The 25583-nt window shown below is 41.1% G+C and overlaps 1 protein-coding gene across 7 annotated transcripts in view; it reads left to right on the forward strand.

Moving 5' to 3' along the window:
- RALGAPA2 (Ral GTPase activating protein catalytic subunit alpha 2) overlaps positions 1-25583 on the forward strand; it is a 327065-nt gene that overhangs the window by 24582 nt on the left and 276900 nt on the right. For all 7 annotated transcript variants that reach the window (XR_005377488.1, XR_005377489.1, XR_005377487.1 and 4 more), the window contains exons 2-3: positions 9766-9876; positions 15384-15436. Coding sequence is in view for 2 of the 7 variants with exons in the window: in XM_038571432.1 (XP_038427360.1) it covers positions 9766-9876; positions 15384-15436 (164 nt within the window). In the remaining 5 variants the exon portion in view is untranslated. The remainder of the gene's footprint in view (positions 1-9765; positions 9877-15383; positions 15437-25583) is intronic.

Below are 25583 nucleotides of genomic sequence, written 5' to 3' on the forward strand. Positions count from 1 at the left end.
GGTAACACTGCAGCCCAGGGGACAGGAGAGCTAGACTGCAGTGGGGTCATGTGATGGGGTGCACACAGCAGCTCAGGCATGTAACAGGATGGAGGTGGGCTTGCTAGGTTACCCCAAATTCCAGTAAGAGGCAAGAAGCAGATACATTAGAGTATGCCCCTGGGGTACCTGGGTGGCTCAGTAGGTTAAGTGTCCAACTCTTGATTTCGGATCAGGTCATGATCTCAGGGTCCTGAGATAGAGCCCCAATTTGGGCTCTGTGCTGAGCATGGAGGCTGCTTAAGATTCTCTCTCTCTTTCTTTCTCTTTCTTTCTCTTTCTGTCTCTCTCCGTCTCTCTCTGTCTCGGCCTCTTAATATTAAAAAAGTACCCTTGATGTTGACAAAAAATGGAGATAAATCTACCAGCTGCTGAAAAAGAATGACCACAGGAAAATGTTCATTAGTCAGTGTAATATTAATTTATCTATATCAATGATTGCGAAGAGAAACCAATGGTTGGTTCTGTTTCAGGAACCTGTTAAATTAGAGCCCCATTTGTACTTTATATCATGTTTTTTAGTGGAAAGGCCTGGGGGAGTCTTATCTCTGGCTCAGTGTTAATTGATGAGATGTGCTTTTTATGAACTGATGTTGCTAGTTGAGTGTGCACTGATGGAGAATCTGTTCTAGCAGTTGCTTGTCAGTGCCAGCTTTACACAGAATGAAGAAATGTGACTTAATATATGCTAAGGCTACAAGGTAAATGAATCTTATCATGATTGGAAATGTCATCACTTTTTCCATTCCAGGGTGTCACACATGTGCTTGTCCCTACTCAGTGTAAGTTATTGAGTGGCTGGACAGAGATAATTTCTTCTTGTCTGGCTTTTTATTTTTCTGCATTTCTTGGTAAGTGACAATTAGAGAAACACCATTTTCCCTAAAGATAGCAAAGTCCCCTGTAACGAGGTCATTACAGGGCATCATGTGCAACATATGTGCTATATAGTATAAGTTTAATTATAGCATTGGACAGGAAATTTAAGTTATTTGCTGTTTTTAGGGCCTTTTGGTCTTGGTAAAGATAGTGTTTAATATATTGTATGGGTCTTGAATGTACTTCAAAGTTGGAGAGTAAGACAAGTTTAGAGAACATTATAGTCTGGTGTCATGTCTGCAGAGTTGTTCCTTTCTTTTTTATGGTAAATAGTCAGGCTTTGAAAAATACCTGAAAAAGATCTCTTTCCAAAACACTGTGGCAACTTCTTTTTTCCAAAATGAAAAATAGGTTTATAGTTTTTTGTTTTTTCCTTCCTCTAGTTTCCCTTCCTGCCTTACCTCCCCTCTCTGGTAATTGCAAGTCTGATTTCTTTTTCTATGAGTTTGGCTTTTTTTTTCCTTTTTTTTGATTTCATGTACAGGTGAGATCACTGAGTACATATTTATCTTTCTCTAATTTACTTCACTTAGCATAAGGCCTTTAAGGTCCATACATGTTGTTGTGCATAGTTCTTTTGGTTATGAAATTTAATGTACTCATTATAAACATTTGAATGGTAGAAATCAAAAAATAAAAAATAATTTAAGTGTAAGAAAGCTCTTCAAATTCTGCAGTCCCCTAATGAGCATCATTAGAATTTTGGTAAGAATGTTTTCTATGCTTGCTCTTGCTTACATGTATCCTCTTCTCTCTGTTTTTTTGTCTCTCACCCAATCTCTGTCTGTCTCTCTGCGTTATGGAACATGCATAAACATAGTTTTACATGAATAGTCCTTATGCATGGTCTAACCCTAGATTTTTTTTTAAAGATTTTATTTATTCATGAGAGACACACAGAGAGAGGGAGAGACACAGGCAGAGGGAGAAGCAGGCTCCCTGTGGGGGAGTCTGATGCGGGACTCGACCCCAGGATCACGACCTGAGCCAAAGGCAGATGCTCAACCACTGAGCCACCAGGTGCCCCTAACCCTAGATTTTTGACTTAACACTCCTTGGACATTTTTCCACACGAGTAAGTAAAGGCTTGTATAATACTTCAGTGGCCACCTTAGGTTCTATTGGGTCCATATAACAAATTATCTTGCCACCCATTCCTCAGATAGTTTCTGGTCTTCTCATGCTGCCATCACATTGAAGCCTGGGAGTGACAAGATGGCTGCCCGGTGACCAGAGGCCTTTGGTTTCTTGTGTGAGGGATACAGCAGACTAGTGTTCACGGCTGCTGAGAGGGTGAGGGACATTGTGATGGATTTCCGGAGGTAAAGAGAGGCCCTTGGGAAAGGCCATTTCAGCTTTTCCTGTGGTAACTTCATAGGAAGACCACCTTTTTAACCTGTGGAGGAGGAAGTCCTTTCACTTGCAGGCTAACTTTGGTGTCCTAAATAAACTAACTTCTGGCTCCAGTTTTAGGTTTAGTAACTCTTTTGTGACTTCTACCAGATCTGTGTGCTTAAAAAAAAGTACCGTGTTTCCAGGGGCACCTGGGGGGCTTGGTCAGCTAAGCATCAGACTTCAGCTCATGTCATGATCCCAGGGTCCTGGGATCAAGTCCCATGTCAGGCTCCTCTCTCAGCAGGGAGTCTTTTTCCCCTCTCCCTCTCCTGTCCCTCTGCCAACTCATCCTCTCTTTGTTTTTCAAATGAATCAATAAAATCTTTTTTAAAAAAGTCATGTTTCCCGCTATGCTTCTCTGTACCTCCTCTGTCGCACCTGTTAATACTGGATTTAGGGGAGCAGTGTGAGAGCCTGACTGCCTGGCTTTGAGTCAGGCAGTGACCTAATCTCTCTGACCTTCCACTGGCCATGAGGACAGTACCTGTTTCCTATGGCTACTAGAGGCTTAATTAAGTTAATATATTCAAAACTCTCTTGTAAGCTGTTGCTATAATTATTAATAATAATTATTTGATGTAAGTAAGATGGCTCTCTGCCTTCATCACCGCTTCTCTGCCTCCCTAGTTGTTGGCAATGGGGGTGGGTAGAGGTTACCAGCTAGCTACTATTTTATCTGTTTTATTTCTATCTCTGACTCCCTGGTGAGTGGTTTTGACTGTAATATAGGCTAGCCTCAATTCAGATCAAGAAAAGTAGCCATTTTGCATGGACTTAAAAAGTCCGATGAAACTTGAGTCTAGTATATTAAAATGTATGTAAAGCACATTTGATTTAAACATTGTATTTCATTGGTGTATATGCATGTTTTGCTATACTGGTACTTCATATTGGTTAAAAACAAAGTCTTAGAATCCTGTATTTGAGAAATGTATGTCAAAATGTTTAAATAAAGTAGCTCTGCTTTTTAAAACTTTAGCATTAAGTAATTGGAGTACATCTTTATACAGAATTACTCACATGTGGACTGTCAGTCCTGGGTAACTAAGTGTTAATATCTTCCTGACTTATAAGAATTTTACTTTCTACATCTAGTTTACCTTATAGGTATAGAGAAATGAAAATAATACATTTTAGTAGGATGGATATCTTCTACAACCTCTTCAGTCGTACTACTAATTGTTTCCTGTTCAGCTGTCAGATTTCATTTTGGTATTTACAAGGATGTTTTGGATGCAGGTAACAGAAAATACAAATATAAATATAAATAATAAGGAACTTTTTTTCCTCCTATAAAAGCAGCCCCAGGGCAGGTCAATCCAGAATCAGCTAATTCATTCAGCAGTTCTGTGATGTTGACAGTCCAGACTCTTTCTGCTTCCTTGCCTTGTCATCCCTAGTGTCCTCAGTGTGGCTGGCTTGTTCTTAAGGTGGCAAAAGGCCTGCAGCCGTTACAAGCATTGCACTCAGAACAACATCTAGAGGCAGGAAAAAAGGAAATACTTCTTTGTGTTTCTTTAAAACCAATTAACCTTTCCCAGACATCTCCATCAGAATTCTTCTCACTTCTTATTGACCAGTGTTGGGTCATAGACTTGAGCCTAAACATATCACTGGCAAGGGGCGTTTTGGCACTGTAATTGGCTCAGCAGCATCAAGTCTTACCTCCTGGGGCTGGGGATAGGTCAGCCTCATGAAGGACATGACTGTGGGGGAGGATGAGCCCTGAACAAGTAGGGGCTCTGTTTGGAAGAGGAAAAGGTCTGTCTGTGGGAGCGGATGAGGTGGGAGGCTGGAGGGAAACCAATAGTGTTTCTCTAGGCCACTCTTGCTTTTTAGTTTAAATGCTGTGGAGAGCATCTGTGAAAGTAAATCATCAGTCATGGTGAAATTTTGAATACCTGTGTGTAGTTTTAGGGAAGAATGGAAGAATTTAAAATTTTGCACTATAACTGGTATATACAACATGGCTGTAACAAAACTATCAACAAAGTTAAAGATGAGTTGGTCCACTTTCTGCAAATAGGAATGTAGTTTAGGCCCCAGTATGCTTCCAGAATCATTATACGTGGGTTCTAGGGGCCTTTTTCTTCTCTTGGGTCAGGCTGGTGGTGCTTGGGCATAGAGGCACATGTGTATCTGCTCTTGGCCCTGAAGAGGACTGAAAATTGGATTAACAGTGTGGATGAGGCTCACTTCAATGGTGGGGCAAAAGCCTAATTGGCTTGGATACTAGGTTAGATGGGTGGATTTAAACTGTTTAATTTTTTATTATATATCACAAGTTACATATTTATGAAACTTATTTCACATGTATTCAATATTTAAAACAATTTAAATCCTTTTTTATGTGTAGCACATGGCCTATGCACGCATAAATACATTCAATTGATTCAAAGTCAAAACTGAGACTGGGGTTCTCTTGAGTGAATATGGAAAGGGAAAAGGGAGGGCATTAGTCCCTGTGGCTTCTGGACTTTACTCAGGCAGTCTTCTCCAGAGGTTTTCACCCTCAGCCTTGCTGTTGCCTTTCAGCTAGATGGGGAGAAATGATTGCCTCTGGTTGGCAAACCAGAGGTTTTAGCTGGACAGAGGAGTGGGGGAGTGTAGCTTTTGGTGTGGCTTATAGATTATTTTTGAAATAAAATGGGCAAATACTAGAAACAGTTTATTGGCTCTTGGTTGGTGGTGAAGGAGAGTGAGAAATTAAAGATTTCTTTGAAAATTAAGGAATAACCCCAAGCTCCATAAAGCTATCTACTGGTTGCTTCTCTGTGGTTAGTTTGAATGTACTTCTCTGGGCTTTGTGATTATGTCAGGCAGTGTGCTGATGTCTGTTGCCAAACACACAGAAAATCCTCACCTCAAAGGCCTGGGCTCTGTAGTTCAGTATTTGTCCTCCCTTTCTTTACTGGCCACTGATAGTGCTGTGAAGGGGACTGGCATGAGCTCCTTCAATGGGGAAATCGGCAATTCCCATTTTCATGAAATGAGGGGCTTGAGTAGCATACCCCTCGTTTCTCATCTGTTTACTTATCTTCCTGTTCATTTTTTTATCTGGCTCTTCTTTACATCCCCAAGGTGATGATGATTTTTATATATTCCTGACCTGATTTCCGGTTTTGATTTATTCCTCCTTGTCTCTGAGGCCTTTGTGTGGTTCAGATTTGAGTTGGGACACCAGATAGGAATTCTGCCCAGATCTCTGACTGTGTCACCTTGGGCAGGTCACATAAGATCTAGAACCTGTGGTTTCTTTATTTTGATCATACCTGCCCATCTACCTTACAGGGTTATGGGTGAGGGTCAAATAAAAGAAATTCTTGAAAGTATCTTTAAAGCATAAATGTATAGCATTTTTAATATTCTCAACCTCCCCAAGTGGCTTTGTCTACTTCCTGCTTTGATGCTCTGCATAAGCTATGGTCATGGTGCCTTTTGTGTTACTTGTTTGTTTACCACTGAACCCTTGAAGACCCTGTGTCTTATTTTCTTTGAATTTGCTAGCACTTAGCTCAAGGCTAGTTGGCATGGGAACTTGCTCAGTAATGTTTGAATGAATGGGTAAAGAATGTCTATCTAGGGGCACCTGGGTGGCTCAGTGGTTGAGCGTTTGCCTTTGGCTCAGGTCATGATCCTGGGATCCTAGGATTGAGTCTGCATCTGGCTCCCTGCAGGGAGCCTGCTTCTCCCTCTGCCTATGTCTCTGCCTCTCTCTCTCTGTGTCTCTTAGGAATAAATTAAAAAAATCTTAAAAGAAAATGTCTATCTAAAGGATGTTTCTGGTCATAGTTACTTTGTTTTTGTTGTTCATTGTTTTTTCTGAACAAACCTTACTCCTTATCTCCATGCTTCTTGAAGTTAGCCTTGTTAAAAATCAGGCTATTTTCTTGTGTTCCCTTTTGCAGGATGTTAAATTCCAGGATCTGTGGTCTTCTCCAAGATTTGGGCTTACTTTATAAATATTCATCTGATGAATCTTGCTTTTAAAAAATAAGACAAATCAGTCCTTTCAGCTATTGAATTAGAGATATAAAATATGTAATATTTATTGTTTGTTTATTCATTTAACAAATATTCCTGAGTACCTTTAGGGTACCAAGCTCAGTTCCTGGGGCTAAGAATAGAACAGTGAACAAATCAGATGAGATTCCTGCCCTTATGCTGCTTCCATTCTAGTGGAGTGTCAGTCAGTGAAGAAGGAAATTAATAAATGAGATAATTTCAACTAATCTTAAGTGCTCTAGAAGGAATCATGTGAAGAGGACTCCTAGACCAGTGAGGAGAGTCCTCATGTTATAAATAAAACTGATTATGTTACCTATGTTATGCTCTTAGTTTTCAGGTTACCTGAAAAGTATCTAATGGTCTTGATGGTGAGTATTTGGAGCTCTGTCCCATCCATGCCTCATCCACAAGAAAGACAGAAAATGGTTGAGGAGGAAGGTGGCTATTACCTGGACTTCTGGTTTCACGAGAGCACCTCAGTCTGTATGAGTGCTTCTCAACCTTGACTAGAACCCTCTTTGTTCAGGTTGCTCTATTTAAGTATCTCTGATAGACCAAGGGGGGCCCAGGGAAGATGAGGGAGTCATCAATCATCCAATAACCTCACAGTGCCATCTTGCTGTGTCAGTACACTCACACCCTCAATGCCAGGGAAATTGCTTGCTTGCTTATGGCATTCTATGTCCAAGACCTGTTTACTGGTGAGCAGTCAGGCATCCATCCATTGCAGAGCCTATGAAGGAAGAAGGCAGAGTGATCAGATGACATATGAAGAGTGACACAGTGGCACTTTTAGATTTCTTTGAAGATGTAATGTGTGATCCCAGTTCTGAAGGATGAGAGGGAATGAGCTATATGGGGCTCTGGGGTTGGGGGCACCATACTAGAGGTAGCCCAAATGGAGAACACGTTTGAGAAATCTGGGGGATAGAAAGAAGCCCAGTGGCTGAAGTGTAGGGTGTGAAGGACAGAGTGCTATGAAATGAAGTTGGCATCGAATGGAGGAAATTCTGCAGGGCCTTGTAGGCCATGGTCAGGAGTTTGGATTTTAAGTACTACTGGAGGCCACTGGGAGGTTTTGAGTGAAGGAGTGACCTGGTTTGATATACAGTGTTGAGTTTTTCTGCTGACTGCATGGTGGAGGATGGACCGTGGAGGGGAGTAATGGAAACAGGAGCCCAGGCAGAGGGCATGGTTGCAGCCTGGGTGAGGATTCATGGTGACATATAGTAGGCAGGGCCATGGAGGACATGAAGGACCCAGGGCTGGAGCATGTTGCAGGTGGAACTGACACCTCGGAGATGGGCTGTGAAGGAGTGAGAAGAACCCAGGATGATGAGTAGCTGGGTGGGTGGCAGGGCCTAAGGCAAGAACAGAATTTGAGGAGAGAACAATACTTTCTTTGGACATGTTTGATTTGAGGAGCCTTGTAGACCCTCACGTGGAGAAATCCAGCTGGCGGTAGGTTTGTGGAGTGAAATCTGGAGTTTTTAGTAGGGGGTGAAATCTCTTTCTCGATAGTACGCAGGATTTGAAAGTGGGCTAGGCCATTTCTTTCCTATAGGCATATGATCTAATTAATGGTTTACATATGGTGGCCATTATCCTGTCATTGTTATATATATTAACACATATATACATATATATATACACACACACGTGTGTATATATATATGTTTTAGGACATTTCTTTTGTTCAACTCATTCAAGAAAATATTGAGCTAGATAAATACTGTGCTAGATGCAGGAGACATAATGATGCATGGGATGGACTAGAGGTTCTGTAGGGTTTGTATTATCTCTAACAGAGAAGACAGATCATTCCTTCAGAATTAAGTCAAGAATTCTCTCGAGAGGGATTCCATCAGGAATTAAGTAAAGCAATAGATATGTTTTTTGACCAGGGAGAACCAGCTGGTGGGGCACTAGCAGAGTCATTGACCTAGTCTTGGGGTAGGCTGGGGATGTTTCAGCTACCAGTAAGTGCGAACAGGAGTTAGCAGGTGAAGTATGTTTCAGGGGGAACAGTTAGTTGGGGGTGGACCAGTAGTTTGTGTTGGAGTGAAAATGAACAGAATCTTTTCTTGGAACCACACGTTCTGTGGAAGGCACTCAAGGATTCCTTGGCAGGATTATGTAGCTCATAAGAATGATAATACTAGTTTCACTGGTAAATTTGTTAGTTTAGTAACTAGTTTAGGAACTTCTAGGGCTTTGTGGTATTATTTGGGGGCAGAACAGAGTGTGAAATTGGCTGCTGATATGACTTTACAAACACATTATGTGCATCATTTCAAAGAATCAGGTCAGATTTTTCTTTTTTTTTTCCCATGAAAAGCCCCTATGGAGGAGGGAAAGGAGAAAAACAACTCCTTTGATTCACCAGCATTAGTGTCACGTTTATAGAACTTAAATATAGTAATGGATGTGTTCACATATAGACATAGTATTAGGACCCCAAAAGCAATTGGATCTACTTTATCATAGAGTGAATAGCAGTACATTTGTTTCTTGAGTAATCCTTGCAGAATTTAAAGAAGCTGTTTTTAATTTTCCTGAGATGTCTAGTGTATTCTTCTCAAGAGCTAACACCTTGGTCAGGCACAAACAACCTGTTTGTGTAAATGGTACAAATAACCTGTTTGCTAAGGAAAATGTACAAAGGCATGTTGATAGTGGATAAGTACTCTGACCAGAGTTGTGAGTGATAATTGGGTCCCTGGAAGAAGAGGCTCTGTTGCTGCTGGGCTCCAGCAGGTGGCTGAGCTAAGTTCCATGCATAACCTTTCTAGCCACAGTTCTTGGTTGAGCAGTCCTGGTCCAACAGGGAGAAACACTGCTCAGGGCAACTCTAGAAACACATGGTAGGCCTCTCTGTGTTCAAAGAGAGTGGAACAGCTCACCTAGGAGCTGGAGGGAAGGCTTTGACCAGTGGCCCAGGTGGAAGAGGGTGGGTGTGCTGGGGAGCGCCAGCCAGTTCTGTTGAGCTGGTCTCAGGTCAGCTGGGAGGGAGGAAAAACTGAGCCATGTAGGAATCCAGCAGCAAAATTGTTTTTTCAGATGTACAGACCCATTCCTCTTTATGGCCTATGTCAAAAGTCACCTCCTCTGTGAACCTCTATTCCCCACTCCCAACAGGAAGGCATCTTGTTCTTCCCAACCTGTACTTACCCCTGGACTTCTAGCTGTTCTGTGAGTGCTGTGCCCCTGTGGCTCTGATGCCCTGGAATCAGTCCCCTGCAGGGATCTGCCTGTGGGGGAGAGGCCCCAGGACAACTAAGATCTCTTAGTGGAGAACAAATGGTTGGGGATACTATTTTCATTGTTTGGTTTTATCTCATAGGGGGATAAAACTAGTTCTTACTTTCCTTTACTTCTGAAAAGGTTTGTGAATTCTGATAATTGTATAAGATTATTGTTATAATGGTAACTTTTTCTTTTCAGATAATGTGGATGCAAGTGATCTTAAGCAGTTTTTTGAGACCAACTATTCTCAGATATATTTTATCTTCTATGAAAATTTTATAACACTGGAAAATAGTTTGAAATTAAAAGGTAAGCACTTCTACAAAAGGAACTTTTTTATATGTAAATTTTTTTTTTTTAACATTCAGAAAGCTTTAAAGGTTGTATGTGTCATGAGCCCCAAGTTATATGCTATTAAGCTTTCTTTCTTGCCAGACTAATCTTAGCAAAGCTGGGAGATTGCAGTGGTTAGCATCTTTGTTTCCCTGGAACTTTCTCTTTACAGTGTTAATTGAACCACAAATGGCTACAGAGAAAATGGAAGAAGAAACCCAAAGGAGGCATGAGTTCCATAGGAATAGTTTACTTGAAAAGAAAGACATAAAAATAATATTTGCACACTATAAAAAAAATTCAAACTCCACCGAAGGGCTTGAAATGAAAATTGAACCTTATGTTTTGCTCAGACCCCCAATCCTACTCTGAACACAACCACTATTAAAAGTTTCATGTATTTTTTCTGTATGTGTTATTAATGTATATTACACACACATATACTTATATAAAATATTCTTTGAAAAATCAAACCAATAAGGTCACACTGCACAATCTGCTCTGTATTTAGGTGACTGGATAGTGTAGCCTGGGGAGCCAGACTGGGTTTGGATCCTGCCCTCTCCTTCCAGCTGTTTCTCCTTGGGCGAATTACTTCACCTCTCTCTGACTCAGCTTCCTCCTGTCAGCATCAAACAGGTTAACATATATCCTAGGATTTCAGGCAGAGTATGGCACGTAGTATGTGCTTGGTAAATATTAGCTGCCATCATCACCTTCTTATTTACATGTAATCTATTTTGGAAATCCTTACATGTTAACACACTTATTTTTACCTCAGTTTTATTTATTTATTACAAAATATTTTTTACTTGAGTATAGTTGACACACAATATTACATTAGTTTCAGATGTACAAGTTTGTTTTTTTTTAAAGATTTTATTTATTTATTAGATACACAGAAGGGAAGAGAGAGAGAGAGAGAGAGAGAGAGAGAGAGAGAGATAGGCAGAGGGAGAAGCAGGCTCCACACAGGGAGCCCGATGTGGGACTTGATCCCGGGTCTCCAGGATCATGCCCTGGGCTGAAGGTGGCACTAAACCGCTAAGCCACTGGGGCTGCCCCAGATCTACAAGTTTGTATATTAAGTTATGCTCACTACAAATCTGGCTGCCATCTGTCACCATACAGTGCTATTATAGTACCACCGACTGTATTCAATATGCTGTGCCTTTCATCCCCATGACCTACTCATTCCATAACTGGAAACCTGCACCTCCCACTCCCCTTCACCCATTTTTTACATCCCTTTAACCTCTTCCTTCTTACAACCATCAATTTGTTCTCTGTATTTATAGGTTTGATTTTGCTTTTTGTTTGCTTGCTTTTTCATTTCTTTTTTTTTAGATTCTATATATGAGTGAAATCATATGATATTTGTCTTTCTCTGTCTGACTTACCTCACTTAGCATAATAACTTCTAGGTGCATCCATGTTCTTGCAAATAGCAAGATCTCATCATTTTTTTATGGCTAAGTAATATACCGTTCTATGTATATACCATTTCATCTTCTATTGATGGGCACTTGGGCTGCTTCCATATCTTGGCTATTGTCAGTAATGCTGCAGTAGGCATAGGGGTGCATTTGTGCTTTCAGAATGTTGAGTCTGGTTTGTAAACTGCCACAACAGCGATGGGAACCCTTGAGAGAAGCCAAGTTTAGAAGGTAGGATGATGAGTGCAGTTTTGGACAGTCTGGGTTAGGTGCCTGTGGGACACCCAGGTATAGGTTCTGGCTGGGCAGTAAAAATATAAGGATGGGAGCTTGGGAAAAGAGAGGTGCAATCATGCTATTGACAAGGGACTAGTTCTTTGTAGAAAGAGTGACAGTTAAGGATTTGGTGTAATGCCTTCATTTATTTGACAGATAAAGAGGAAAGATAGGGGAGTAGTGTGGAGCTGGGAAGGGGGTTTGGTGCCAGGAAGGCATTTTGTCACAGAAGTCCAGAGAAGAGAGAATTTCAAGGAATGAAATGTCAGCAATGTTTGATGATGCAAAAAATTGCGGAGCAGCAGGATTAGGAAGTGGTTGTGTATTGAGGAAGTTGTCACTGAGTACTGAAAGAAAAGTCTAGGTGAGTAGTGGGATCTTAAGCCAGCCAGAGAGATGGAGTGACTGGGGACTGGGGGTGAGACAGTGGAGGCTACACACAAGAATACCCTTTTGGACAGTTTGATGTTGAAGACAGAAGATTGTAGCTGAAGGCGTAAGCTTGGTCAAGGGAGGGTTCTAAAGGCTACATTTGCCTGTCTGCAGGCTAACTAAAGGGGTATTACTGATGGTGCAAGATGGTGGGGGAAGTGAGTTGAGATGGGGTCAGGTATACAGAAGAGGATACAGAGAGGAGTTATTGACTGCTTCTGCAGAACCTGAGGCAGATGTCAGGCTCCGAGGGGAAGGAATGTGGTGGTCTAGGACACATACCAGATGGTTCAGAGTCTTATAGCATCCTCATCTAGCATAGGTGCTAGATGTATTCATCAAATCAAATATGGGCATGTGCCCAAAGATGCCAACAAGGATTTTTATTTTTGTTTTTTGTTTTTCAGTGAATTGCTTGTTTTTTTTTTTCCTTTTTGAATTATAGGTTGATGTAAATCTTGAGCCTAATTTTTTTCCAAATTGATATTTCTTTTTTTTTTTTAAAGATTTTATTTAGTTATTCATGAGACAGAGAGAGAGAGAGAGAGAGGTAGAGACACAGGCAGAGGGAGGAGGAGGCTCCATGCAGGGAGCCCCACGTGGTACTCAATTCCATGTCTGCAGAATCACACCCTGGACTGAAGGTGGCACGAAACTGCTAATCCACTGGGGCTGCCCAAAATTGATATTTCAGATATGAAACAATTTGATTTTTATCCTGTTTTCTAATTTTGCCCCACTTAACTTCTTATCACAGGTATGTGGAGGGAGAAGGTGTGATGTAATGGGTAATCAGAATAGAAAAGAAAGATACTAAAATCCCTTGTCTTAAAAAAAAAAGCCCTATAACCAAGGAACCCCTTTTAAAGGCTTCTCCACCCCTCCTCCCCACTTTTGCTCTCTCTGTCCTTTTAGAAAAATATAATTGTTCAAGAGTGTATCAGTTAGTTTGTGCTGCATAACAAATTGTATTACAAACCATCCCAAAACGGAGTGCCTTAATACAACAACCAATCATTTAGCATACAATTTTCTGGGTTATTGGGAAGTTCTAGTTTAGGCTTGTGCATGCCTCTCACATCAGCTGGTGGAAGATGGCTTCATTTACATGTCTTGTGGTGGGCAAGCTATTGACTGGGACACTCTATGTGTGCAGGCTATTTTGAACTCCTTTACATGCTGGCTGTAGGGTTCCAAGCTCAGCAAGTGCATAAGGCTTTTCAAACTTGTGCTTGCCTCACATTTGCTAATGTCACACTGGCTAGAGCAAGTTACATACATCTCAGATGCAAATAGAGAAATAGACATCTCTTGATAGGAGAGGGAAAACTCTGCATTCTTGCAGTCTACTACAAAGAATCATAATGAAGAACTAATAAAAATTGGGTGAGATTTCAAAGTTTCTTTCTTTTAACACAACCTGTGTTTCGATTGGAGTACCAGGAAGAAAGTGTACCAAAACAACAGATTAAAGGGACATGTTTGCTATGAATAATGAAATCATCTTGTGATAACTTCAACTTTCTGTCATTTAGGCCAAAACCTGAGTTTATTGACTCTACCTTCAAAATACATCCAGAATGGTCTCTTCCCACTGCCTGTGCTGGTAATGCTGGTGCTCCCATTATCCTCACCTGCATTTGTAGTAGCCTCAGATATGGTCTTCCCCTTTCCACACTTGTGCCCCCTCCTTCTGCCTCTGCCAGAGTTTCTTCAGAAGAGCAGCTGGAGTGATGCTTTAAACATATGTCACATCATGACTCAGCACTCTAAACCCCCAAATAGCTTCTCAATTCTGGAAGTCATTACAATGGCCTTAGACCCCACCTACCTGCCTGCCTTTAAGCTACCCACTTTCTAACTCCACCTGTGGCAATTCTCCCCCTTCTCTCTAGGCACAAGGGCCTTCTCATTGTTTCCTGATCATGATAGACTTGCTCAGCCATAAGGACTTCTCACTTTCCAGTTCCTCTGTCTGGAACAAATTTCTCCCAAATGTCCATATCGCTTGTTTCCTTACCCCCAAATGTCCATGTGTCTTCCTTCCCTTCCTTCTTTCAAATATTGACTCAGATGGCATCTTATCAGCAAGGGGGTCCCTGACTTCCCTGGTTAAAATTGAATTCCATCCCTTTGACATTCCCCCTTGGCTGGCTGGCTGGCTTCCTTCCTTCCTTCCTTCCTTCCTTCCTTCCTTCCTTCCTTCCTTCCTTCCTCTTCCTTTTTTTTTTTTTTTTTAAGGGTTATTTATTTATTTATGATAGACATAGACAGAGAGAGAGAGAGAGAGAGGCAGAGACACAGGAGGAGGGAGAAGCAGACTCCATGCCAGGAGCCCGATGCGGGACTTGATCCCGGGACTCCAGGATCGGGACTCCAGGATCGCGCCCCGGGCCAAAGGCAGGCGCTAAACTGCTGAGCCACCCAGGGATCCCCCTGTCTTGGTTTTTTCATTTACTGAATGCCTCCTCTTGCCAGAATATAAACTTCCTCAGCAAGGATTGTTGTGTTTTGTATCACTCCTGTATCCTCAGGGCCTGAAAGAATCCCTTGACCCAGAGACATTCTTTAGTACTTGTTCAATGAATGGGTGCTATCTTATCTTACTTGCTAGAGCTGTGGGGATTTTGTTAGAGCAGGAGTCCACAATTTAGAGCTGGCTGCTTGTTTTTATAAATAATTTGTTGGACACATAACATTTAAATGTTACCGACGGCTACTTTCGCAACATTATGACAGAGTTGAGTGGTTGTAAGAGGGGCCTGTAAAGCCTAAAATATTCACTGTCTGGCCCTTGACAGAAAAAGTTTGCTGCTTCCCAAGTTGCATGCTGAATGACAAGCACTTAGCACAGAGTCTACTGCATAGAGACCACACAATAAATGTAACTAGCTGCTATATAGTTTTCTAGTTTCTGTTATTGTAACTATCAAAAGGACAGTGTGAGTTGCCTAAAGACATGTATGGCTTTCATAGTTCTGTGCCTCTTCACATCAAAAAAACTACAACTTTTTCTTTGCTTCTTCTATGCGTTCCATCATAATTTGAGCTCATAAGTAAACTGAGAAACGAATAAATTGCCTTCCACGGATTGACAGTGACTTGGAAAATGTGGAAGCCGTGATTAAACAGCTAGTGAGGAGCAGTCCTGCTAGATGCGGACTCAGGCTGTGTGGCTTGGGTGTCTGTCTACATTCCTGACATGGGTTCAATGCTATCTCCTGGTATTTTTTTGAATAAATGAGTGTATGTTGAAGCTTAAATGTTTTTAAGATAATTTTTAATATTCTAAAATTTACACATTGCTGTGATAACACATTTTTTTTTCCTATATTCCAGGGAATAATAAATCACAAAGAGAGGAGCTGGACTCTATCCTCTTTCTTTTTGAAGTAAGTTTTTGTTAAATTTGTTTAACTTTTAAATTTTTGTTGAAAATGTGGTATTTTAGATCTTTAATTTCATTTGAAGATAAAAAATGATGAACATGTATTTTCTTCCTTCCACTTTAATAAATAGTACTGCAAAGAATAATCTTGTGATTTTTTTTTTATTTGCAAACATGTAGGAGAATTTTTCCTGTATGGTTACCTAGATGTGAAATTATTAGATGGAAATGTATCCACATTTAAAATACCGATATTGCCAAACTGTTCTGAAAAAGTCATATAAACTTATATGGAAACTTAAATGCAAGTAGTGTGTAAGTTGCCCTAACCAACACTGATGATTTTATGTATGTATATATATAAGTACATATACATATGCAAACTGACATGTTAAAAACTCAGTGTTTTTAATATATATTTTCCTGACTACTAGTGAGATTGCATGGACTTTTTTGGGTTTGTGGAATAAAACAGAAGTGAAGACCTCCCATCCAGTACTTGACTCATGGCTGGCACTCAGTGACTATGGTTCCCCTTTCTCTCCTTTAAGGGCTGTCCTACTTCCCCAGAGTAAGAGACTGATTCACTGTATATTTTATGGTGGTTTTTGTGTTTCCTATGGTAACCCTCCTGTGAATGAAATCTGTACAGAGGAGCTGTCTTTTTAACAGGAGCTTTGATTAAGCCTGTCACATAAATAGGTTCTCTAATGACCATCATTTGTTTGAACTATCCATTAATTTAAATGATTTATGTAGCACTTGATAAACTTACTAAAGAATCTATAACATATATGCAAGTTTTAAAGCATGGTGCTGAAGTCCATTCTCTTAACACCCTCTCCATCCCTCATTTTAAGAACTAGAAAGTACTTGGGTACTTATCCTTGTTCATGGTTCTTTTTCTCCTCTGGAGGCAGTCACTCCTCTGCATTATGCCATTACCCTTCTTTTTAAAAAATGGTTTTACCACAAGTATTTGTATTCCTAAACAATGCATTGTGCAGTTTTGTTTGGTTTTGAGTATAATAAAAATGGTCTCACATGGTACATAATTATCTGTGGCTTGCTGTTTACATTTATTTATTTATTTATTTATTTATTTATTTATTTATTTATTTAAGATTTTATTTATTTATTCATGAGAAACACAGAGAGAGAGAGAGAGAGAGAGGCAGAAACACAGGGAGAGGGATAAGCAGGTTCCATGCAGGGAGCCCAACGTGGGACTCGATCCCGGGTCTCCAGGATCATACCCTGGGCTGAAGGCAGCACTAAACCGCTGAGCCACCCGGGCTGCCCACTGTTTACATTTAACATTATTTTTGAGATTTATCCATGATTTTGAATTTAGCTTAAGTTCTTTCATTCCATTCTTACTGCTGGAGCAAGTGAATATGTATGATTTATTTAATTGCAGCATTTTGTCTACTAATTTTTCTTTTTTCCTTGGTGGACAGATTGTGAATTATAACAGGCTCACCAATTAGTCTGTTTTCTTGTCTCACAGTTCTGGCCTGGCCCCCCAGTACATAGGCAAATAGACGTGGTAAAGATGGTCATCCCGCTTCTGATTTAAAGAGTTCTGCTAATGTTTCATCATTTGAGGCTCCCTCAGGCCCCCGATGTTTTCTTTCTTTTCTTTTCTTTTTTTTTTAAAAAGATTTATTTATTTATTTATGACAGACATAGAGAGAAAGAGAGAGGCAGAGACACAGAAGGAGGGAGAAGCAGGCTCCATTCTGGGAACCTGACGTGGGACTCGATCCTGGGACTCCAGAATCGCGCCCTGGGCCAAAGGCAGGCGCTAAACCGCTGAGCCACCCAGGGATTCCCTCCCGATGTTTTCTTTTTTTTTTTTTAATTTTTTATTGGTGTTCAATTTACTAACATACAGAATAACCCCCAGTGCCCGTCACCCATTCACTCCCACCATCCGCCCTCCTCCCCTTCCACCACCCCTAGTTCGTTTCCCAGAGTTAGCAGTCTTTACGTTCTGTCCCCCTTTCTGATATTTCCCACACATTTCTTCTCCCTTCCCTTACATTCCCTTTCACTATTATTTATATTCCCAAATGAATGAGAACATATAATGTTTGTCCTTCTCCGACTGACTTACTTCACTCAGCATAATACCCTCCAGTTCCATCCACGTCGAAGCAAATGGTGGGATTTGTCATTTCTAATAGCTGAGTAATATTCCATTGTATACATAAACCACATCTTCTTTATCCATTCATCTTTCGTTGGACACCGAGGCTCCTTCCACAGTTTGGCTATCGTGGCCATTGCTGCTATAAACATCGGGGTGCAGGTGTCCCGGCGTTTCATTGCATTTGTATCTGTGGGGTAAATCCCCAACAGTGCAATTGCTGGGTCGTAGGGCAGGTCTATTTTTAACTCTTTGAGGAAACTCCACACAGTTTTCCAGAGTGGCTGCACCAGTTCACATTCCCACCAACAGTGTAAGAGGGTTCCCTTTTCTCCGCATCCCCTCCAACATTTGTTGTTTCCTGCCTTGTTAATTTGCCCCATTCTCACCGGTGTGAGGTGGTATCTCATTGTGGTTTTGATTTGTATTTCCCTGATGGCAAGTGATGCAGAGCATTTTCTCATATGCATGTTGGCCATGTCTATGTCTTCCTCTGCGAGATTTCTCTTCATGTCTTTTGCCCATTTCATGATTGGATTGTTTGTTTCTTTGGTGTTGAGTTTAATAAGTTCTTTATAGATCTTGGAAACTAGCCCTTTATCTGATATGTCATTTGCAAATATCTTCTCCCATTCTGTAGGTTGTCTTTTAGTTTTGTTGACTGTATCCTTTGCTGTGCAAAAGCTTCTTATCTTGATGAAGTCCCAATAGTTCATTTTTGCTTTTGTTTCTTTTGCCTTCGTGGATGTATCTTGCAAGAAGTTACTGTAGCCGAGTTCAAAAAGGGTGTTGCCTGTGTTCTTCTCTAGGATTTTGATGGAATCTTGTCTCACATTTAGATCTTTCATCCATTTTGAGTTTATCTTTGTGTATGGTGCAAGAGAGTGGTCTAGTTTCATTCTTCTGCATGTGGATGTCCAATTTTCCCAGCACCATTTATTGAAGAGACTGTCTTTCTTCCAATGGATAGTCTTTCCTCCTTTATCGAATATTAGTTGACCATAAAGTTCAGGGTCCACTTCTGGGTTCTCTATTCTGTTCCACTGATCTATGTGTCTGTTTTTGTGCCAGTACCACACTGTCTTGATGACCACAGCTTTGTAGTACAACCTGAAATCTGGCATTGTGATGCCCCCAGCTATGGTTTTCTTTTTTAAAATTCCCCTGGCTATTCGGGGTCTTTTCTGATTCCACACAAATCTTAAAATAATTTGTTCTAACTCTCTGAAGAAAGTCCATGGTATTTTGATAGGGATTGCATTAAACGTGTATATTGCCCTGGGTAACATTGACATTTTCACAATATTAATTCTGCCAATACATGAGCATGGAATATTTTTCCATCTCTTTGTGTCTTCCTCAATTTCTTTCAGAAGTGTTCTATAGTTTTGAGGGTATAGATCCTTTACATCTTTGGTGAGGTTTATTCCTAGGTATCTTATGCTTTTGGGTGCAATTGTAAATGGGATTGACTCCTTAATTTCTCTTTCTTCAGTCTCATTGTTAGTGTATAGAAATGCCACTGACTTCTGGGCATTGATTTTGTATCCTGCCACGCTACCGAATTGCTGTATGAGTTCTAGCAATCTTGGGGTGGAGACTTTTGGGTTTTCTATGTAGAGTATCATGTCATCGGCGAAGAGGGAGAGTTTGACTTCTTCTTTGCCAATTTGAATGCCTTTAATGTCTTTTTGTTGTCTGATTGCTGAGGCTAGGACTTCCAGTACTATGTTGAATAGCAGTGGTGAGAGTGGACATCCCTGTCTTGTTCCTGATTTTAGGGGAAAGGCTCCCAGTGCTTCCCCATTGAGAATGATATTTGCTGTGGGCTTTTCATAGATGGCTTTTAAGATGTCGAGGAATGTTCCCTCTATCCCTACACTCTGAAGAGTTTTGATCAGGAATGGATGCTGTATTTTGTCAAATGCTTTCTCTGCATCTAATGAGAGGATCATATGGTTCTTGGTTTTTCTCTTGCTGATATGATGAATCACATTGATTGTTTTACGGGTGTTGAACCAGCCTTGTGTCCCAGGGATAAATCCTACTTGGTCATGGTGAATAATTTTCTTAATGTATTGTTGGATCCTATTGGCCAGTAACTTGTTGAGAATTTTTGCATCCATGTTCATCAGGGATATTGGTCTGTAATTCTCCTTTTTGGTGGGGTCTTTGTCTGGTTTTGGAATTAAGGTGATGCTGGCCTCATAGAACGAATTTGGAAGTACTCCATCTCTTTCTATCTTTCCAAACAGCTTTAGGAGAATAGGTATGGTTTCTTCTTTAAACGTTTGATAAAATTCCCCTGGGAAGCCATCTGGCCCTGGACTCTTGTGTCTTGGGAGGTTTTTGATGACTGCTTCAATTTCCTCCCTGGTTATTGGCCTGTTCAGATTTTCTATTTCTTCCTGTTCCAGTTTTGGTAGTTTGTGGCTTTCCAGGAATGCGTCCATTTCTTCTAGATTGCCTAATTTATTGGCGTATAGCTGTTCATAATATGTTTTTAAAATCGTTTGTATTTCCTTGGTGTTGGTAGTGATCTCTCCTTTCTCATTCATGATTTTATTAATTTGAGTCTTCTCTCTCTTCTTTTTAATAAGGCTGGCTAATGGTTTATCTATCTTATTAATTCTTTCAAAGAACCAACTCCTGGTTCTGTTGATCTGTTCCACAGTTCTTCTGGTCTCGATTTCGTTGAGTTCTGCTCGAATCTTTATTAACTCCCTTCTTCTCTTGGGTGTAGGATCTATTTGCTGTTTTTTCTCTAGCTCCTTTATGTGTAAGGTTAGCTTTTGTATTTGAGCTCTTTCCAGTTTTTGAATGGATGCTTGTATTGCGATGTATTTCCCCCTTAGGACTGCTTTTGCTGCATCCCAAAGATTTTGAAGGGTTGTATCTTCATTCTCATTAGTTTCCATGAATCTTTTTAATTCTTCCTTAATTTCCTGTTGACCCTTTCATCTTTTAGCAGGATGGTCCTTAACCTCCGCGTGTTTGAGGTCCTTCCAAACTTCTTGTTGTGATTTAGTTCTAATTTCAAGGCATTATGGTCTGAGAATATGCAGGGGACAATCCCAATCTTTTGGTATCGGTTCAGACCCGATTTGTGACCCAATATGTGGTCTGTTCTGGAGAAAGTTCCATGTGCACTTGAGAAGAATGTGTATTCAGTTGAGTTTGGATGTAAAGTTCTGTAGATATCTGTGAAATCCATCTGGTCCAGTGTATCATTTAAAGCTCTCGTTTCTTTGGAGATGTGCTTAGAAGACCTATCGAGTATAGAAAGAGCTAGATTGAAGTCACCAAGTATAAGTGTATTATTATCTAAGTATTTCTTCACTTTGGTTAATAATTGATTTATATATTTGGCAGCTCCCACATTCGGGGCATATATATTGAGGATTGTTAAGTCCTCTTGTTGAATAGATCCTTTAAGTATGATATAGCGTCCCTCTTCATCTCTCACTACAGTCTTTGGGGTAAATTTTAGTTTATCTGATATAAGGATGGCTACCCCTGCTTTCTTTTGAGGACCATTCGAATGGTAAATGGTTCTCCAACCTTTTATTTTCAGGCTGTAGGTGTCCTTCTGTCTAAAATGAGTCTCTTGTAGACAGCAAATAGATGGGTCCTGCTTTTTTATCCAGTCTGAAACCCTGCGCCTTTTGATGGGGTCATTAAGCCCGTTCACATTCAGAGTTACTATTGAGAGATATGAGTTTAGTGTCATCATGATATCTATTCAGTCCTTGTTTTTGTGGAATGTTCCACTGAACTTCTTCTTAAAGGGGAATTTTAAGAGTCCCCCTTAAAATTTCTTGCAGAGCTGGTTTGGAGGTCACATATTCTTTTAGTTGCTGCCTGTCTTGGAAGCTCTTTATCTCTCCTTCCATTTTGAATGAGAGCCTTGCTGGATAAAGTATTCTTGGTTGCATGTTCTTCTCATTTAGGACCCTGAATATATCCTGCCAGCCCTTTCTGGCCTGCCAGGTCTCTGTGGAGAGGTCTGCTGTTACCCTAATACTCCTCCCCATAAAAGTCAGGGATTTCTTGTCTCTTGCTGCTTTAAGGATCTTCTCCTTATCTTTGGAATTTGCCAGCTTCACTATTAAATGTCGAGGTGTTGAACGGTTTTTATTGATTTTAGGGGGGGATCTCTCTATTTCCTGGATCTGAATGCCTGTTTCCCTTCCCAGATTAGGAAAGTTTTCAGCTAGAATTTGTTCAAATACATATTCTGGCCCTCTGTCCCTTTCGGCACCCTCGGGAACACCAATTAAACGTAGGTTTTTCTTCCTCAGGCTGTCGTTTATTTCCCTTAATCTATCTTCATGGTCTTTTAATTGTTTGTCTCTTTTTTCCTCAGTTTCCCTCTTTGCTATCAACTTGTCTTCTAGGTCACTCACTCGTTCTTCCACCTCGTTAACCCTCGTCGTTAGGACTTCTAGTTTGGATTGCATCTCATTCAATTGATTTTTAATTTCTGCCTGATTAGCTCTAAATTCTGCAGTCATGAAGTCTCTTGAGTCCTTTATGCTTTTTTCTAGAGCCACCAGTAGCTGTATAATAGTGCTTCTGAATTGGCTTTCTGACATTGAATTGTAATCCAGATTTTGTAACTCTGTGGGAGAGAGGACTGTTTCTGATTCTTTCTTTTGAGGTGAGGTTTTCCTTCTAGTCATTTTGCTCAGTGCAGAGTGGCCAAAAGCAAGTTGTATTGGGAAAAGGAGAAAAAGAGAGGAGAGAAAGAAGGAAAGAAAAGAGAAAGAGAAAAAAAAGGAAGAAAAAAAACGAAAAAAAAAGAAGAAAAAGAGAAAAAGAAAGAAAGGAGAAAAAAGGGGGGTGGGGGAAGGAAACAAATCAAAAAGCAAAACAAAACAAAACAGAACAAAAAAAGAAAAGAAAAAAAAAAGAACCACGGGGGAGTATCTTCTGATTCTGTGTACTTTAAGTCCCTTGGCTTCCTCTGGAAGTTGTCAGTCAGTCTAGCTGGTCTTCTGGGGGAGGGGCCTGTTGTGCTGATTTTCAGGTGTTAGCAGTTGGGGGAGCTGCTGTGCCCCTGCCTGGTGCAGGGCTCGGTGGGGGTTGTTTACCCCGTGAGGCCGCAGGAGGAACAGCCCTAATGGCGGGGCCAGCTCTGGAAACCTGGATTCAGCCCCCGCAGGAACTCCGGAGCTCTCCGTCTGCAGGGCCTGGAGGCTCCGGGCGGGGCCGCTGATCTGCCCAGCTCCGGGCAGGAGTGTCCTTGCTGTCCTGGGCCCTCCCGGCCTCTGCCTGTCCCGGGGGGAGGCCGGATCCTGGGCTGTGTCCCGGCGCCCTGTGCTCCGGAGCCTGCGCTGATGGATTCGCGCTCCCGGGCCGCGCAACCCCCTCCGCGGAGCCTCTTCCTCTGCCCGAGCCCCCCGAGCTGCTCCGGGTCCCGCCGGGTCCCGCCGTGCGCGCTGCAGCCCTTAGGGAGCTCGGCGCACTCTCCTGGGCGCGCAGTTGCTGTTACTGTCCCAGGGAGCCCGAGGGCATCCCCGCCCTCCTGGGTCCTGCTCCACCTCCCCGCGAGCCCCTTTCCGCCCGGGAAGGTCGGTGCAGCTCCTGCTCCTCCGGGACGGGGCTCTCCTGTCCTGGGGACACTCGCCCCGGCCTCAGCCCGGCTCCTCGCGGGCCCCTCCCCCTTGGAGGCCTTTTGTTTCTTTATTTCTTTTCCCCCGTCTTCCTACCTTGATAGATGCGCGAACTCTTCTCACTGTTGCATTCCAGGTGTTCTCTCTTTAATTCTCAGGCCGAATTCATAGATTTTCAGGATAATTTGAAGGTTTTCTAGGTAATTTGGTGGAGACAGGTGATTTGGGGACCCTGCTCTTCCGCCATCTTGCCCCTCCCCCCGATGTTTTCTTAATGAAGTTTTCTGTTTATCAGATTAGGTGCGCTTCTATTTCTAGTTTGGTAAGATTTATAAAAAGTCATAGATGGATTTTAAAGTTTCCAAATATATATATATGTTTTCTGCATTAGCTGAGATAACTAAGTGATGATTCTTCATGAATATAAATGTGGTGAATTGCAGTTCTGAATTTTAGAGTCTCATACTTTGCATTTTGGATCTATGTTCACAGCTGAGGTTGGCCTAAATTTCCTTTCCTTGTTTTCTGAATTTTCTGAAACTGATGTTTTTTGGTTTTATTTTTAATGGGAAGATTTTAATGACTTGTTCAATTTCTTTAGTCATTTTAGGATTATTCAGGTTTTCTTTTTTTCTTGATTCAGGTTTCGTAAAGTATATATTTTTCTAAGAATTTGAGGTATCTAAGAATTTCTTTTTTTTAATTTTTAATTTTTTATTATTTTTTATTTTATTTTTTAATTTTTATTTTTTAATAATAAATTTATTTTTTAATGGTGTTCAATTTACCAACATACAGAATAACACCCAGTGCTCATCCCGTCAAGTGCCCCCCTCAGTGCCCGTCACCCATTCACCCCCACCCACTGCCCTCCTCCCCTTCCATCACCCCTAGTTCATTTCCCAGAGTTAGGAGTCTTTGTTCTGTCTCCCTTTCTGATATTTCCCACACATTTCTTCTCCCTTCCCTTCTATTCCCTTTCACTATTATTTATATTCCCCAATGAATGAGAACATATAATGTTTGTCCTTCTCCGATTGACTTACTTCACTCAGCATAATACCCTCCAGTTCCATCCACATTGAAGCAAATGGTGGGTATTTGTCGTTTCTAATAGCTGAGTAATATTCCATTGTATACATAGACCACGTCTTCTTTATACATTCATCTTTTGATGGACACTGAGGCTCTTTCCACAGTTTGGCTATTGTGGACATTGCTGCTATAAACATTGGGGTGCAGGTGTCCCGGTGTTTCATTGCATCTGTATCTTTGGGGTAAATCCCCAACGGTGCAATTGCTGGGTCGTAGGGCAGGTCTATTTTGAACTCTTTGAGGAACCTCCACACAGTTTTCCAGAGTGGCTGCACCAGTTCACATTCCCACCAACAGTGTAAGAGGGTTCCCATTTCTCCACATCCTCTCCAACATTTGTGGTTTCCTGCCTTGTTAATTTTCCCCATTCTCACTGGTGTGAGGTGGGATCTCATTGTGGTTTTGATTTGTATTTCCCTGATGGCAAGTGATGCAGAGCATTTTCTCATGTGCGTGTTGGCCATGTCCATGTCTTCCTCTGTGAGATTTCTCTTTATGTCTTTTGCCCATTTCATGATTGGATTGTTTGTTTCTTTGGTGTTGAGTTTAATAAATTCTTTATAGATCTTGGAAACTAGCCCTTTATCTGAGACGTCATTTGCAAATATCTTCTCCCATTCCATAGGTTGTCTTTTAGTTTTGCTGACTGTATCCTTTGCTGTGCAAAAGCTTCTTATCTTGATGAAGTTCCAATAGTTCATTTTTGCTTTTGTTTCTTTTGCCTTCGTGGATGTATCTTGCAAGAAGTTAATGTGGCTGAGTTCAAAAAGAGTGTTGCCTGTGTTCTCCTCTAGGATTTTGATGGAATCTTGTCTCACATTTAGAACTTTCATCCATTTTGAGTTTATCTTTGTGTATGGTGCAAGAGAGTGGTCTAGTTTCATTCTTCTGCATGTGGATGTCCAATTTTCCCAGCACCTTTTATTGAAGCGACTGTCTTTCTTCCAGTGGATAGTCTTTCCTCCTTTATCGAATATTAGTTGACCATAAAGTTGAGGGTCCACTTCTGGGTTCTCTATTCTGTTCCATTGATCTATGTGTCTGTTTTTGTGCCAGTACCACACTGTCTTGAGGACCACAGCTTTGTAGTACAACCTGAAATCTGGTATTGTGATGCCCCTAGATATGGTTTTCTTTTTTAAAATTCCCCTGGCTATTTGAGGTCTTTTCTGATTCCACACAAATCTTAAAATAATTTGTTCTAACTCTCTGAAGAAAGTCCATGGTATTTTGATAGGGATTGCATTAAACGTGTAAATTGCCCTGGGTAGCATTGACATTTTCACGAT

This window comes from Canis lupus, chromosome 24 (genome assembly GCF_011100685.1).
Source record: "Canis lupus familiaris isolate Mischka breed German Shepherd chromosome 24, alternate assembly UU_Cfam_GSD_1.0, whole genome shotgun sequence".
NCBI lineage: Eukaryota > Metazoa > Chordata > Mammalia > Carnivora > Canidae > Canis > Canis lupus.